The 15,444-nt window shown below is 43.6% G+C and overlaps 1 protein-coding gene across 14 annotated transcripts in view; it reads right to left on the reverse strand.

Moving 5' to 3' along the window:
- The window catches only part of AKAP13 (A-kinase anchoring protein 13), a 235,136-nt gene that overhangs the window by 110,836 nt on the left and 108,856 nt on the right, over window positions 1–15,444 (reverse strand). For all 14 annotated transcript variants that reach the window (XM_016151661.2, XM_016151658.2, XM_016151655.2 and 11 more), the window contains 2 exons: window positions 7,301–7,499; window positions 1,726–4,849 (listed from right to left, as the gene is read on the reverse strand). In XM_016151661.2, coding sequence (XP_016007147.2) covers window positions 1,726–4,849; window positions 7,301–7,499 — 3,323 coding nt within the window. The remainder of the gene's footprint in view (window positions 1–1,725; window positions 4,850–7,300; window positions 7,500–15,444) is intronic.

The following is a 15,444-nucleotide window of genomic DNA, read 5'->3' on the forward strand; positions in this document are numbered from 1 at the left end:
CCAACCCCAAACCCAGAGACACTGCTGAACGTCACTCGTCTCTTTTTCCTTCCTAAAACCTTAAAATCTTAAGAATCATTTCTTAACATGTTACTATATTTACGTACTATAAAATATCAGCGTCTGAATTCTCTCTGGTTTCTACCTTTTCTCATATGGCACTACAGACACAGAACTCCTAGTTTGTACTTGACTTGGGTTAAACTCTGACTACTGACCAGAGGAGAAATAATTCCAGCCCATGTGGCCAAAGACCAGCACCCAAACGAAAAGAACACAGCCAGGTATCAGCTTACAGCCACTCCCATTCTTCTGAAATGTCAATCTGCCAGGGCCCCCAAAATAGACTTCTTGTTGTGCCTTATTTTAAAAATTAGAGAACTTCTCACTTAAATTGAGATAGAACCCAACCAATTTCTAACACGCCAGAACAGTAACAAAACTAAAAACCTGAAGTCACCGAAAAACACCACCTCAGGTTGCGCAAATCGCTCACTGGAAGGGGGGAAGAATTATAAATAGTGAAAACTGCCTAATCTGGAAAAATGACCATTGTGTTTACATTACTCTTTTTCCTAAGCAACTTCTTTTTTTACTGTTTGTTCATTTCTCGACACACCCCACCCCCACACTCTTAACCTGTGCCACTTACAGGGCCTTTCAGAAATTAGAAAGAACAGCAAAAACACAAACGCTAAAAACAGAACAGCCTACTTCTTACCTACAAAAGCCTGGGGGCAAGCGTGGAGACAGGTCCTCTGTCTATACCTGGGGGCAGGTGGCTGTATCACAGTGTGAGTCAAACTGACCTTCACAGACTTCAGAAGTCAACACACCAGTTTCGGCTTCAGCCTCAGGCCCCAGTACGAAGTTTTACTCAGAGCTGGTCTCCACCGAGCAGTCGTGCTTTCTCTTTGCTCTCCCTGGACATGGTCGCCCACAGATGGAACGGGCCGCCGTGTGAGCAATCTGCTGGGTGCAGCTGCTTCACCGAGATAAGCAGACACCACGTCTGCCCTGTGACAGCGGCTCAGCAGGCTGGGCTGGGGCGGAAATCCTGCATCCTATCCCTGCACTGTGCAGGGCCCTGAATTCTCAGACTGGTGCCCAAAAGCAACAGGCAATGGCATGGGAGGTCTGCTCCTCAGGCAGGAAAGGAGGGAGCTCACCCCCCCCCCCTCGCCGATGACCTAATACCATCATTTGCGACGTTAGGCCGCTGGCTTAGAACGATACTGGCAGCTCTTTATGAAACCGCTCTGACTCTAAATTTGCTCTGAACACACAGACTAGGATGATATGGGGGCTGGGGGGGTTTCCAGCTTAGAAATAAAGGTTTTTCAGCACCGCTTCGATGGCTCTAGAGAAAAGAACTAAGCCATGTGAATAAAACATCTGCTAAAATCATTTATCATTAGAGAGCACCAGTGACCCAATAGGCACTGTGTCCCCTGTTAGGAAAGGCACAACTGCTTCAAGGCGACAGACAGAGAGCAATGACGGGCCTAAGCAACCAAGGCAGGCGTCCACAACACAGGAAGCGAATCTGCGCAGCCCTGAGATGATGCGCCTCTCCCGATGGTGGTGCCCGTGAACTTGACAACCTACCCAGTGAACACAAGACCTCTAAATGACAAAGAAACCTACATTTCTACCAGCTCATCACAGAGACTTTTAAGAGAACTTGTCTCTCAAATTGTTAAATTTCTGTTCTGATTTGCTCACCTGTTGCCGGCTCTGGTCCTTGGACCGGACGGAGAATCTTCTCTGGCTCCTCCCTTCCAGCAAAACATCCCGCAGGGCTTCCGGGGGCTTCTTCACGAACCCTGCCCATCTGCTGCGCCTCCCCAGGCAGGAAAGCCATTGCCTTCCCCAGCTCTTCAGTCCCTGGGCCAGGCTCAGGACAGGACGGTGACATGTGACTGGCCTCGCCCTCTGGGAGCAGGGCTCCCGAGGCCTTGACTCGTTCTATGACGGCATCCACTATGCGACTCGCAGCCTCCTCGATGGAGCCTGCGGTCTCCGGCAGCTGCCCGGCGTCGGCGCACACAGCGCAAGGGGGCGGGGGAGCACCTCCCCCGCTGCCTGTGGCCTTGTCATCACTGGCCGAGACCCCCATCTCTGCAACAGGCTGCAGTGGGGCGGGGCGGGCGTCATCACCCACTCGTGCGTCCTCGGAGTCACCCAGGCTACAGCTGCGGGCGGCTCCCTCCAGTTTCGCTTCTCCCGAACGAAGAGGCACCATCTCTGGGGACGCGGCACCCTGGGGGTCAGTCGCACATTTGTCTGGTAAAGCCTCTGGCGAGCCCGGGATCACATTCTCCCCCTGGTTCAACAAGACCTCTGGCGTCGAGAGGCCGTGGGCGTCACGTGACACAGCCCTCCTTCCGGCCCCAGCAGTGCCCTGCGGAGCGCTGGCCAGTGCAGCATCCACTGCCACATTTCCACGCACCTCGCCAGCAGTGCTCGCCCCCTGGGATTCAGTTTCTTTCACCCCAACATCCAGAGTAAAAGATCCACCGCAGTTACGAGCCTCAGACCCTTCTGGCGGCAGGCCTGGGAGCGGAGGTGAGCCACCCTGCTCCGCGCACAAGGCTTCCTGGCTCGAGTCTGCAGCCGGCCTTGCTCCTGGTGGCACCAGGCTCTGCGCAGCCCCACCTTCAGTCAGCAGTGAGCCTGGTGGGGCCACTTCCTTGTTGTGTTTCGTTTCTGCGTTCAGACAGGCCAAGGGTGTGCCCTGTGAACCGCCGCGCTCAAGCGCTTTGTCCTCGGCCCGGGCGTTCGAGCTGGGCTCTGCACAGACTGCCGGTGCCTCCCGTCCAGAAGAGGCCGTTCCCTGCTCTTCCTGAGGCGTTCCTGAAGAAAGACCGACTTCCTTAACAGAGGAAAAAATCACCGCTTTATCCTTGTCGTCTTGCCCCTGAGCTGCAGAGCTTTCTGGAGCCACCAGATTTTTTCCTTCTTCAGTCAAATTGGTAGCAGAGGCCGAAACGGCCTGACCCACACGCAGCAGGGAGCAGTCAGCGTCCCCCTCGATACTCAGAACTTCAGGGGCTGCTGAGGCGCAGGGCTTCTCGGGCTCCCCACCAAATCCCACGGGACTGACATTCCCCATGCCGGGCGGAAGGGCTGGGGCAGCAGGGGGTGTGGGCAGGCCTGCCGCACTGTCTTCTAGCGGCTGCTTATCGGGCTCACGCGAATCTCGGCCATCTTCACAATCTGCAGCATTGTATGGTTCAGGAGTTGCTGTTCCCTTTTCATTCTGGGAGGGGACAAGAGAAAGTACGTCATCTTTGGTTACTGATTCATTGCCTGGACTGCTTGCCAGAGAGAAAGTCCTGCGCGATGACAGTGCCTTGTCTGCCAGTGGTTCTCTCTCAGCTTTAGGGACAACGGCATGTGGATGTGGAAGCACCTCAGGCACACTGGTTAGAGACGTTTCTACTTTCAAATCTCTTCCTTGGCCCTCTTTATCCAAAACTTCGAGAGGACAAAACCCCACATCTCCCTGGGTATCTCCTGCATGGTCGAAGGTGGCCGAGCCTGCAGAGCAGACGGCAGTGGGTGGCTGCTGCGTGCTGGGTGGCTCTGTGGCGGTGCTTCCGGGCTGGGGGACTCTGTCACCACACTGCTCCGCAGCCAACGCACCACTAGAAGTCACTGTGCTCTGCTGACAGGTAGAGGCAGCACAAAGTTCACTGTCTCCAGCTGCAGAACAGATGGGCGACTTGCTGTTTTGGCTCTGAACATGAGATGAATTCGTTTCTGATTTCTGCTTTGGCATAACGTCTTTTTGTGGCCTGGGAAAGTTTAAATCAGAGGGTGGCACTGCCTCACATGTGTTTGCCAAGGACACGTCAGGTTCAGATGCATCTGAGATCTCGCCCTCTGCAGCGGCTGGAACAACGAGGGAGTTCTGGTCCACTGAAGCGCCAGGGCTCTCTTTACGACTTCCTGAAGTTCCGGTCTCTGCAGTCTTTACAATGGGGGCTTCTGTGCTATGAAATCCTAGTGGAGACTCGGCAGGTTTGTCACCACACAGGGAGCCGGTGGCGGAGACACAGTTGGGAACACCAGCTACATCCCCAGGCGTGCTTGTGCTGTTGACAGCGGAGGCCCCGGCTGCGCTGGGATCAGAGTCCTGCAGACTCCCCTTCGCACCTGCCCCTGCTTCCAGCACACGCTCCTCTGCCTCGTCCCCGTTTTTCTCCACGCCTTTATTCTTCTGGGAGGTGCCATCTGGGTTCATGAGGCCATGCCCTGTTTTCCCTGCAGTCTGTGGGACACTGGCATCTGCGGCTGCACTGACGACCAGCTCACCTGCAGAGAAATGCTGGCCTGTGTCTGGAGCCGCGACGACGACTCCTGGCCGGACACTGTCCCCACTGCTCAGAGATGCCTGGTCTGTGGCCACTGCAGATTCTGTTCCAGGTTCTCCATTGCTGATTCCATAGGACGGAGGGCCTTCTGTGCCGTCTGCTCCACAATCGGGCATGCTCTGGGGGCAGCTGCTGGGTTCGGACACAGTTCCGGGGTCCACGGCGGGTGCTGGCCCCACTTCTTCCCCCCTTTTTTCCATGTCTTTACTTTCCGTCCTATAGGAACAGTCTTTATGCTCTTCCCTACCCACACTGGACGAGTCACAGGAACTTTCCATCTGCCCAGCAGTGCTCCCTGGGCAGCACGGAGAGCTCTCAGCATCTGCAGGAGGAGACAGCTGCTGGCTCTCCATGGACACCGACGCTCGGGAAGGGAACTGGCCATCTGTATCTTGGGCAGTGGATCCTGAAGAATCCTGTGCTGTCACCATTAATGGCATGAGACTGTCCATCTGCTTGAGGTTTGTTTTCTAGGAGGAAATGAAAAATACTCTTTAAAAACTCTTCGTGGAAAAAGATGTCACTGAAACCTATAGGCGGAAACCCTGCTGGAGAAAGCTCACTTCCGTGCAGCCCCTCTAAGCTTACACAGTAAGCTGACCTAAGTAAATGCAAACAAATTCTCTCTTGTTCTTGATACCACTGTCATCTCTTAGAGCTGCACATCCAATGCAGTAATAAAAATGATCAAGAATACACAAGATGATTATTTTCTATTCTATAAACTTATTTTAGAAAGTAGCTTAAAACTAAGCCTCAAAAACCATATTTAAAAAAAAAAAATCAGCAATATATCTTCTTCAAAAGAGCAGCTGAGAAAGATATTTTTTAGGGTCTTCAGAGGAGCAGAGGCTGCTTCCATTCTCCCTCATACATACAAGTGAATTCTTTCTGAGGAGTTAAGGGCCTTTTGTCCCCCAAATATGCTCCATTCAACCTATATTAACAGTTTTAGTTATAGATTCATAATTTCAAAAACAGTAGCATGGTAGATATTCTTTACTTTTTGATAAAAGAAGTTCCTCTGTTATTCAAACTAAATATTAGAAAAATAAGAACATCAAACTAATAACACCTAATTCTTATCAAGAGGAACTATGGCTTGAGGATACCTCAAACATAGTTCTTGCAACTTTAAAGTAGTTTTTAAAATGCAACAATATAACCAACTACATGGTAATGGATAAAAATAACCATGATCATTGACCTGATGGAAAATGCTATGCTGTTAATGTAAATGCTAGCTATGGAAATCAAAGTGAAATCAGAAATATCATAATACAATGTATAAAGAAAATAAAATCTTTAGTTAACCTAAGGTTAAAATTGTGTAAAAAATCACATGTACATGTAGACGAGACTTCGGAAAAGTGGAAAAAAAACAAATATAGCTTATCTTTAGGGGGAATTTGCCTTTAGACTGAAATTTCAGAAATTCTTATAACAATACTATTTGTTTAGTACATAAAAACAACTTTTAAAACATCTGGTTTTCTCTTCACTCATTATCTGATCCTGCAATAATCTCATGCATATCTACCGTCCACTATCCTCTCATTTATTTACTGAGCAGATATACTGAGTATTTACAGTACTCTAGCATCAGACTATTCCTGCCTTACTGGGTCTACTGTAAAGTCTACGCATATAAGTGTAAAATGTGCCGTGCTCACTAAAGTCCTTCCAATAAGACAGTGAAAGAAAAACGGATTTTCACTAAAACCTTCTGGGCTGTGCTCCTTAGAGTATGCAAAACTAGCTTGCTTCCATTCCTGTTGCAAGTGTAACGGTGGCCTGAAAATTACGAAAGGAGGTCATTAAAATTAATAAAGAAGAAACATTTTGAAAAAAGTGATGCTACCTGAAAAATTTTTAGAGTTCATGACACATGCCTCTTCCTCTTAGTTTTAACTTCTCAGGGATTCCTGTCAACTATCCCCATACCTTGCAGGTTGCTTTGACACCTACAAACTGATATGCTCGATCGGATTATCATTCACTTAACAACACCTCCAAAGGGAAAATCTGACTTCTTAATAGCTCACTCGGAGAAAAATAAAATGACACCTGTTCTCAAATAAATATGATTCAAAAAGGCAGAGGCAGGCTCATCATATGACCATACTGTGAAACGTCTTGGCCGGCTGGTCTCAAACATAATGCCTGCTCCCAAAGAAGCCTCTGGCATGGAGCTGACCCTCGATGGCCTTAAATGAGATTATTGTCAAGCTTTCTCCAAATCAAATCAGCTCTGAAGTGAACTGGGTGGAAAAATGATCTAAACTTAGTCTTTCAGATGTTAGGGCTGAGAGAGATGTACCCGCATGACGTTTGTATTACCCATAACGAATGCAACCAGGCAGTCCGTAATGTTTTTATGTCTGGCAACAACTTTATCTTGAGGGCTTGAGTGGATTATAAAATCTTTTATTTTTTTTTAGTGATCTTTTTACCATACAACTATCGATTTAATAGAGTAGCAGCATCATCACTCATCGAAATAGTTGTGAAAAAGCTTTTTTTCTCGGTAAATTTGGTTTTTGTTCTTTGGCAACCATTTCAGAAGCTACTCTGCTCATTTAATTTTATAAAGTCGACAAATTTATAAAGTTAAACAAATTCCCTTTCTTGCCAGGAAAATTTAGCTCTGGATATTACATATTTCTGTATCTGCAGTGTCTGTGTATCTTTCATTATTTCAAAAACCTGGCAAAAACAAATGAGAACTTCAGTCTCCTACTGGAACAATCCCAATGCTAGTTCTGTATCTGTAAGCAGAAACATCGAATACTATTAAAATTCCTTTATTTACAGGTTTTGCAATCTTTGAGGGAAGCATTTTTATGTTTTGATTATAACGAGGTTTACCGGGGTAGGGAATGAGAGCACAGGAGCCTGAAAATGGAAATTTTCTTCCTTACCATTAGCTGCTGTTGGATGTTCATAAGTTTAAAAATGTGTCCAGTGCAACTGTCTCCGGGAAATGGCGGCTCCTGAGGTGACTGGGACTCGGAGGTCAAAGTGTAGACGTCCAGCTCCCGATGATGCCTCACAGAACAGTCCCCATAAGGTATTTCATAGGATAAACTGCTCCAAGAGTCTGGTTCTCCAGCATTCTCTCTAAAAGCAAGCCATCTCCAGTTAATACATAGCTATGTCCTGCCTCGAGGCACAGGCTTAACCCTCTAAGGTTATGCAAAAGTGCTGACCTGATTGTTTTTTAAGGCTCTGCAACAGAAATTTGGTTTGAACAGTTCCCCTGTGACTCGGGGATATAACTAATTGTTCCATCCACAGCACATGAGATCACAAATGGGTTAAATGAAAACTGCAGGATTATTCCCAAAGGATGTCTTTTTCATGGAGATGAGAGAAGTCTGGCATCTTAAAAACAGTTAATATTATGCTAACAACCAAATAATGAGGAAATGCAAACAGGATGGTTCTAGCCTGGTATTCAATATTAGAAACCAGGCTTATTAAGCATTCTTCTTGAAATGGGTTACACCATATGCTAATGCTAATTGAAGTCCAGCACACTGGGAAGGAAGAACTCATCTCTCCAAATGCAAGGCAAGGGCATTCCACCTTCTGTTAACAGTAGGTAGAGGAAGCAGCCTCAAAATTCAAACTACATGGAGAAAAGCTACTACAATGCCATGCCATCTACTTATCTCAGTGTAATGATCAAATCCTATTTTGAATGAAGCACCTGGTTCCAAGAACATCGATTTATAATTTTTTAGATTTAAAAAACAGAACTTTGCTCAACTCAGATTATTGCTGTGGACGAAAAAGGGGCCACATACTGATAAGTTCAGGGGAGGCCTGCATGGTGGGCCTTACTCAGAGATGTAAAGTAACCACACAGGATGGTCGGAACATAAAACTTCCTAACTAAAAGCGAGTCATGGAGGGCAGTCATGTTCTGGGCCTGGAGCTTCCTTGGCAAAGGTCAATCTTTACCTTAAGCAAGCCTGACGATTGTCTTTTTATACCTAAAATAATACATCCTTGGAATGTCAGAGTATCCCCCTTTTCCGGACCCCTCAGGGTACAACCTCACGACAGAGCACGAGACCATACAAACCCTCATTGTTATCGTGTTCCCCAAATACCATCTCTATGTGCTGTAAATGTTAATTATTATCTATCCTGTGCCCACCAATAGAAAAGAACTTTGTTTCTCTCTCTTTTACTTTTTATCCAATCCTGGTTCCCTGTTTTGCCTTCTCCCACCCCCTTAATCTACCACCAATGGATTTCATGTAAACCCTCCTCAACGCTCCTCCTTTGGTTCTAAAGCAAAAATTAAGCTGCAAAACTTCCATCTCCAGAGCATTTTCTTAATCTGTTGAAATTTTGCTTCACGGTAATTGTTAGTTTGGCTCAAATAAACTCATAAAAACTCTCTACAGGTATGGACATTTCTTACATCAACATTACAAACAAACCCCATGAACAAATAAAACAGACGAAGGTATGTAAAAAACTGTTTCTGGGATAGGCTGCAAAAGATGAAATCTCTTCATGTGGTTCTCCCTAAAAAGAACTAGTAGACTGGTAGAGTATCCTAGGGATTCTAGAAAAGAAGGAAGGTTATGTTTGAGATCATCATGTTTTAAATGGAAGAAACTAAAGAATTAAGAAATAAAAGACATGCTACCCACAGACAAATGTGAAGGAGAAACGCTACAACTCTCCAGTGTTTTATCTACTAAATCATACCTGTCTGTCATTTACAATTCACCAGAGACTAGAAGGAATCTGAAAGCTAAAAGGACGCCACGATGCAAAACCTATAACAAACTGGAGAATCATGTACTGGCTGAGGGTAACAATTCAGGCTGCTCCAAATGAAAACTACTGTAGTTTCCATACTCAAGAGCAACTCACCAAGAGTTGCTTAAAATGAACCTGGCACATACTATGCTAAACATTCGATGTGTTTACCAAGCTGCTTGCTCTACTCTGTCTGAGTAAAGGGACCTCAAACAGAAAAGTACCTATAAGACAGTCACTTAGAAATTCAACTGAATGACTCAATTAAGAAGTCTATCAGCTATATCTTATGTGGGGGTAGCAACTTCTCTGTGAACTCAGCTTTGAAGCTTCGGTTGACACTGTCTCTAGCTCTGCCTTATTAGTTGTCTGACAGACAAAACTGGCATATCTGCTTACTTAAATTATCACATATAGCCATACTCCCAAAAAAAAAAAAAAAAAAAAAAAAAGGCCTTTGATAGCAAAACTTGATTTCTATCTCACCATTCAATGTGAACCACATACAAAAAGCTAAGACTGGGATGTTTGTCAAACAATTAAAAAGTGATACAGTCCATTCCTAGCAAAACGGAGTTTTCTACAAACCTTGCCACTGTTAATTCTCAAACTTCTTCCTTTCTAATATCTAAACTTGGGAAATTCCCTTCTGCGACCATGGCCCACTCAGCGCCTGCCTCTCCCACACCCCCTCGTCAGTGGGATGTGCTTTTGTTGCCACAGCCAACTCCATCTTTGGGTCTCTCTGTGGAGATCTGCTGCTTCCAGCCCATCCAGATACCAGAGACTCGTCCATGCAATTATTCTCCCACTGACTCCCATGAACACCTGTTGCTAACGGTCTTCTAAACCCATCTTGCCTGTAGGTCTAGGTCACCCCACCACTCAGCAAGTATTTATACACCAGGAAATATTATTCTAGGTGCTGGTAATACACACCAAAATCCTTGTCCTGCTGGAGCTTATATACTTGGCAAGGAAGAACGGGCATTCGGGTTAAATAAGACACCTAGTATTTTGGAAAAGAGCAAAAGATATGGAGAAAAATATAACAGATATAAGGGTTCCAATTTTAAATGTGGTGGGTCAGGGAAGGCCTCGGGAGGTAACATTAAAGCCAATATATTTTCTGTTCCATCATCAGCACTCTATAAAACCTTTACAGGGTCCACTAATAAAATCTGGCAAAGCTCTAGGTATAAGAAAGTTTACTGTGATTTTAAGTATAATAGTATAAAAAATTAGAAACCTAACCCAGTCAGCAATTAGAAGGCAGTTTGTTAAAGAACAGATCTATGGGCTATTATATATACCGTTAAAAATAACTGAAATAACAGTTCAATAACATCAAAAATCCATAATGTTCAATAAAATAAACAAATTTAAAAAAGGTAAAAATGTAGGCAAATCTAGACAGCAAAATGCACAAATAAAAATATGTTAGGGTAGTTGGGTTACAGATTTTACTCTTAAGATTTTAATGTTTTTAATATACATATATATTTTTAAGTCCCTATGCAGCCAGGCCTCGATGCTGCTTCGTTTTTACTCACTTGTGTGACACTCCATCCCTACAGGGGTTACTGAAACTTACTATAGTTTCCTCAAAGGCCCAACTTTAACACTGTCTACTTCATTCTCAGGTGGCCCCTCCTCCCTTCTAAGCGAGAAGCGGGAGGCTACCGAACATGAGCTAAAACATCCTGACGTGCTGACCATGCCCCTGTCCAGGCCCTCGCCTTCGAGGATGATCTTCGAAACAGTGGGGCTGCCCTGTTTCCTCCCATCCTCCTACCGCTCCTGATTCGGTAATCGTCCCTGAGACACCTATCGTTTTCCACCTGCTTCTGGACTGGCTCCTGCCCCACCAGCCTGCAAGAACCGTTACAACCTCAGCAGCAGCCAGGCCAAAAGGGGGACGATGGCTCCCCACAACAAAGAGCCATCAGGCCCAAAGTGTCAGCGCTGCGGAGGCTGTGCAACTTGCACACACCCCATGGACCACCTTCCGTCCACACTCCCCTTCCCGGTAATTTGGCTCCCACTCACTCCCAATGCAACTCAAACTTATTTGTCACAGGTCTCCGCTGACAATAAAACCCCCCGAATTCAGTGGGCTTTCTTTACCTCTAACATCCTAGAATTTTGTAGAATTTTAAAGTGGTGACCTGACTCTTCTTTTGAAAGTTATTCTCACTTGACATTCAGAGAAAGCCGTCCTGCTCACCCGCTGTTTTCTCTGGCTCTTTTCTCTTCTCCTCACATCTTAGAGGGCCTCAAAAATAGTTATAAAGACCACAGAAATAGATATAAGTAAGATAAAGTAAAAATATTAGAATGCAAAATAGAATTTCTGCTGCAACTGTTGTAAAAACTCTATGCAACATGAGAGGTAACATCTGAGAATGAAATAACCCCACCTTGTGGTGGTGGCATCATAAACAATGTTATTGTGTATAATTTAATTGTTAAAAATAAATAAATACTAATCCTTCATCATTATCCTCCTTGCTTCTGGCTTAAGTCAGGACAGAGAAAGCATAGTGCAGGTGACATCAAGAGCTACTTTCAAGGGAACATGGGAAAATAAACCACGGCACCAAAGTATGGGCTTGGACTCTAACACAGTTGCACTGAACTCATCTCCAGGCTAACAAAAGGCACTTTAAAGGGATCCTCGACTAACAAACAAACCAGATGTGATTAGATAGAGATGTCTATTTAAGTATCACTTGGATTTATGGTTCTATAAAGCTCTGTCGACGTCGCACAGAACTTAAGATTCTTTGCCTGTTCCAAGATGGTTATTAGCTTCGTAACTGTCCTCTGCATACAAAGTGCTTGAAGTTACTTAATGAGAGTGGGAAACACAGGCAGGTGAGAATTATTTTGAAAGGAAGAATATTATCACTGCTGACTGAAAATTAAATTCTATGCTGGGGAAAAAAAGAGATCAGTACTTACAAAATAATCTGAAACTTGGGAAGAGGAACAAAACGGATAAAGTAATTTCAAACTGATGACAGAAAACACATCAGGAAGAAAAGTCAAATACCCAGCCACCAGACGAGACACAGCATGTCTTTAAAATGTTTAAGAGTTTCTTTAGCGTTCTCAGGGAGCACATGCAGAACAAAATCAAACAGCAAATCTCTATGTTTATTAAGTTAAATAACCTAATCATGAAACAGGGAAAGGAATGCACATACATTTCTTCCAGTCTTATTTCTGAAGCATCTGAAACTCAATTAATAGAAAGATTAAGAGGTAAATATAAATCTGAAACTCCAGTGACACAGTGACCATTAAAATCAATTTATTAAATAAGCTTCCAATGGTGACGATTCCATGATTCTACAGATAAGCAATTTGTTCTGCTTTTAGAAACCAAGAACTATAATCATAACGAAGTCATCACTGTAAACCAGCTTTCCCAGAAATAATCATTTTTGCTCATTCGTCTGGGAAGAGGACTTCTTATCCTCATGAAGTTCACATGACTTTATATGAGGTTACTATCATTCAAATTTAAGAACCCATAAGCTTCTAATGATAATGTGTATTTTTATATAACCTATAGCCCTGATTCAGCACTTTTTATTCAACTGTTGAAATTGATTACTCTTATTTAGAAGCAATTTGACAGGTAAAATAGGTCAACGTAAAGAGATATGTCTTTTCACTGATAGATGTGACTTTTTTTTAGGTCTCTCTACCCTAATTTGCTACTTCTGCGGAAACATGTAACATTGATTTACTCTCCCTGACTATAATACTGTATGATAAGTTCATTGAGTCGGAGAACTTCTCAAACTATTAACAAAGAACCAGATTTTTTTAAATTTCCACATCACAAATACAAAAATTCTAAAAATGAATTACTAGAGAAACAAAATTTATAAGATACAGAACTTAAGCCCAAAGTTAATAGATTCAACAGATATAAATTACTGTCAAGTTACTATGAAAGTTTCTAAACACATATTTTCAATTTTATACTTATCAGGAACCAGTGACAAATCTGGCAGATCAGCCCTCGGCCACGTCCTGCCTCGTTCTGAACGGCCGTGGTTACAACGGAGATCCTCACGATTACTAGGAACCAAGTTTTATGTTCCTAACATTCGCAGAGGCTGGCAAGACAGGCAGGCAGGTGGCAGGAGAAAGCAAAGCCATCGCACGGACGGGAACGTGGAACGTGGCGCCAGCTAAGATCCACGGGGCAGTTTCTTTTTCTCCCAAAGCACACTTCACATAGGCCTGGGCAAAGCTGAAAAGTAACTCAGTGACACTCAAAAGTACGTATTTTAGAAGTTCAGCCCAAAATGGTTTATTATTATTTTTACAAAACCCAAAACATCCCAATACTACTTTAACAGTCATGTCACAAACGGCTTCTGTAACTTACTGACGTAATTTCCCTGAATCAAATGTGAAACGATGGAAACAAATCACAGTACACATAATGAAACTAGCACGCTACAAAGAAGTATCTAGTTTTTCAGTGTATTTTAATAATAAATATAATTTTTAATTTTCCAAGTGACAAGGCCAATGTCCTGCATATACACAGAGGACAAAGTTTTGGTAAATGAACCAAATTTTCATGCTGGGTGAATAAGGCCTAAGTATAAATTTTTAAATTCATTCCGAGCAATCTATTCCCAAGTAATTTAGTAGAGTACCTTATGTGGATTAAGGAGCTGAAAGCGAAATGTTCCCTTGGATTACATTATTAAAAGGTACTAAGGGGTATTCTACTGAACATCTGTATCTTGGCCACATTATCATTTTCCAATCAGCGCGTATTCTCTAAAAGGGTCTGCATAGACAAAAGACCCCAGAAGATACTTACGGCCTAAGTACACAGAGAATCTTAACCCACTTTGTATAAGCTTAAAATGCAAACCTAAATCCTATGAAACAGAAGGGAACTGGGTTATGAAGGAGGCAATTACAGAAACGCTTTTCACAGTATATGAAAAATTATTAGGTTCTACACAAATAAAACGGTCACCAAAAGCCCGTTGAAAAGATAACACTATAGCTGGTATACCATTCTATTAAAAATGCATTCTACCTGGCATCTCATCTTCTCTATACTGTATCTAAGTTCATTGTTTCAAGATATCTCAAAATATCCCATTTCCAGAAAATGAATAGTCAAGGTTATACATTTGTTCATTCAAATATTCAACAATACTCATGAAGTACCTAGTATGAGACTAGATGCTAACATATATACTGATGAATAAATAACACAGCCAAGGTTCCTACTATAAGGGAACTTATAAAGGGATATAACTATAGGTAGAGACAAGTGCTTTAAGAAATAAAGCAAGGTGCTTATGGCAGAAAACTCTTTGGAGTGGAAACAGTGGCTTCTTCAGAGAGGTGGTCAGGAAAATCTCTGAAGAAATCTGACAACTGATCTGAATCATATGACAGAGCCAACATACGAAGTTACTGGGACAGAATGTATCAGACAAAGGTCCTGAGGTAGCAACCAGCTGGCCACCGTGTCCAGGGTCAGTGTAGCTGTGCAGAGAAAGCAATGGGAATGAGGAGGATGTAACACAAAACAGTGAAACTAAGAATATTAACTACTGGCACCAGGCAAATGTCGTTTACTTCCAATTCTCACAACTTTGAGGTAGGTATTAGTGTATTTCCATTTTTCACATCAGAAAACTAAGACTTAAGGAATAACTTGCCCAAGTACACAGGTAGTGAGTGAAAAGGCCAGAATTTGCACACAGATCGAATTCCAAAATTTCTGTACCTTTTCCCACTTCCACGGTGATACCTATACCCTATCAGAGTTTCAAATTATGGTCCCATTCAAATTATACAAGCTGTACATCTGACAAAATACTTATCAGAAGCTAATCAGATACATTAATTAGGTTTTGTTATCACAAATTTTATAGGAACCATAGCAAGTTTTCAACTGCAGAAAAATAGAAATTAAGAGGCCAATCCTCAGAGATGGGGTTACAGCATCCAAACTGGCGGTCCAGAACTGTGTGGCCCATCCACAGCTGCTCCCAAATCTCAAGAGTTAGGTACGCGGCACGACAAAATTCAAAAGCCCAGAGTGAATTCCAACAAACGCCCATGTTCTAGCTGCTACGCTGCAATCGGCCTCTGCCTTCGTGTCTGGTGTAGCAAGCTGTAACATGAAAAAGTCTGGGTCTGATAGTAACATACAGTTAAAACCCTGTCAAATCCACTGCAGAGAAAAGCATTCTTCCTGTACTAACAACAGCAGTCGCTCAGGGGG

This window comes from Rousettus aegyptiacus, unplaced genomic scaffold (genome assembly GCF_014176215.1).
Source record: "Rousettus aegyptiacus isolate mRouAeg1 unplaced genomic scaffold, mRouAeg1.p scaffold_m13_p_14, whole genome shotgun sequence".
Taxonomy (NCBI): domain Eukaryota; kingdom Metazoa; phylum Chordata; class Mammalia; order Chiroptera; family Pteropodidae; genus Rousettus; species Rousettus aegyptiacus.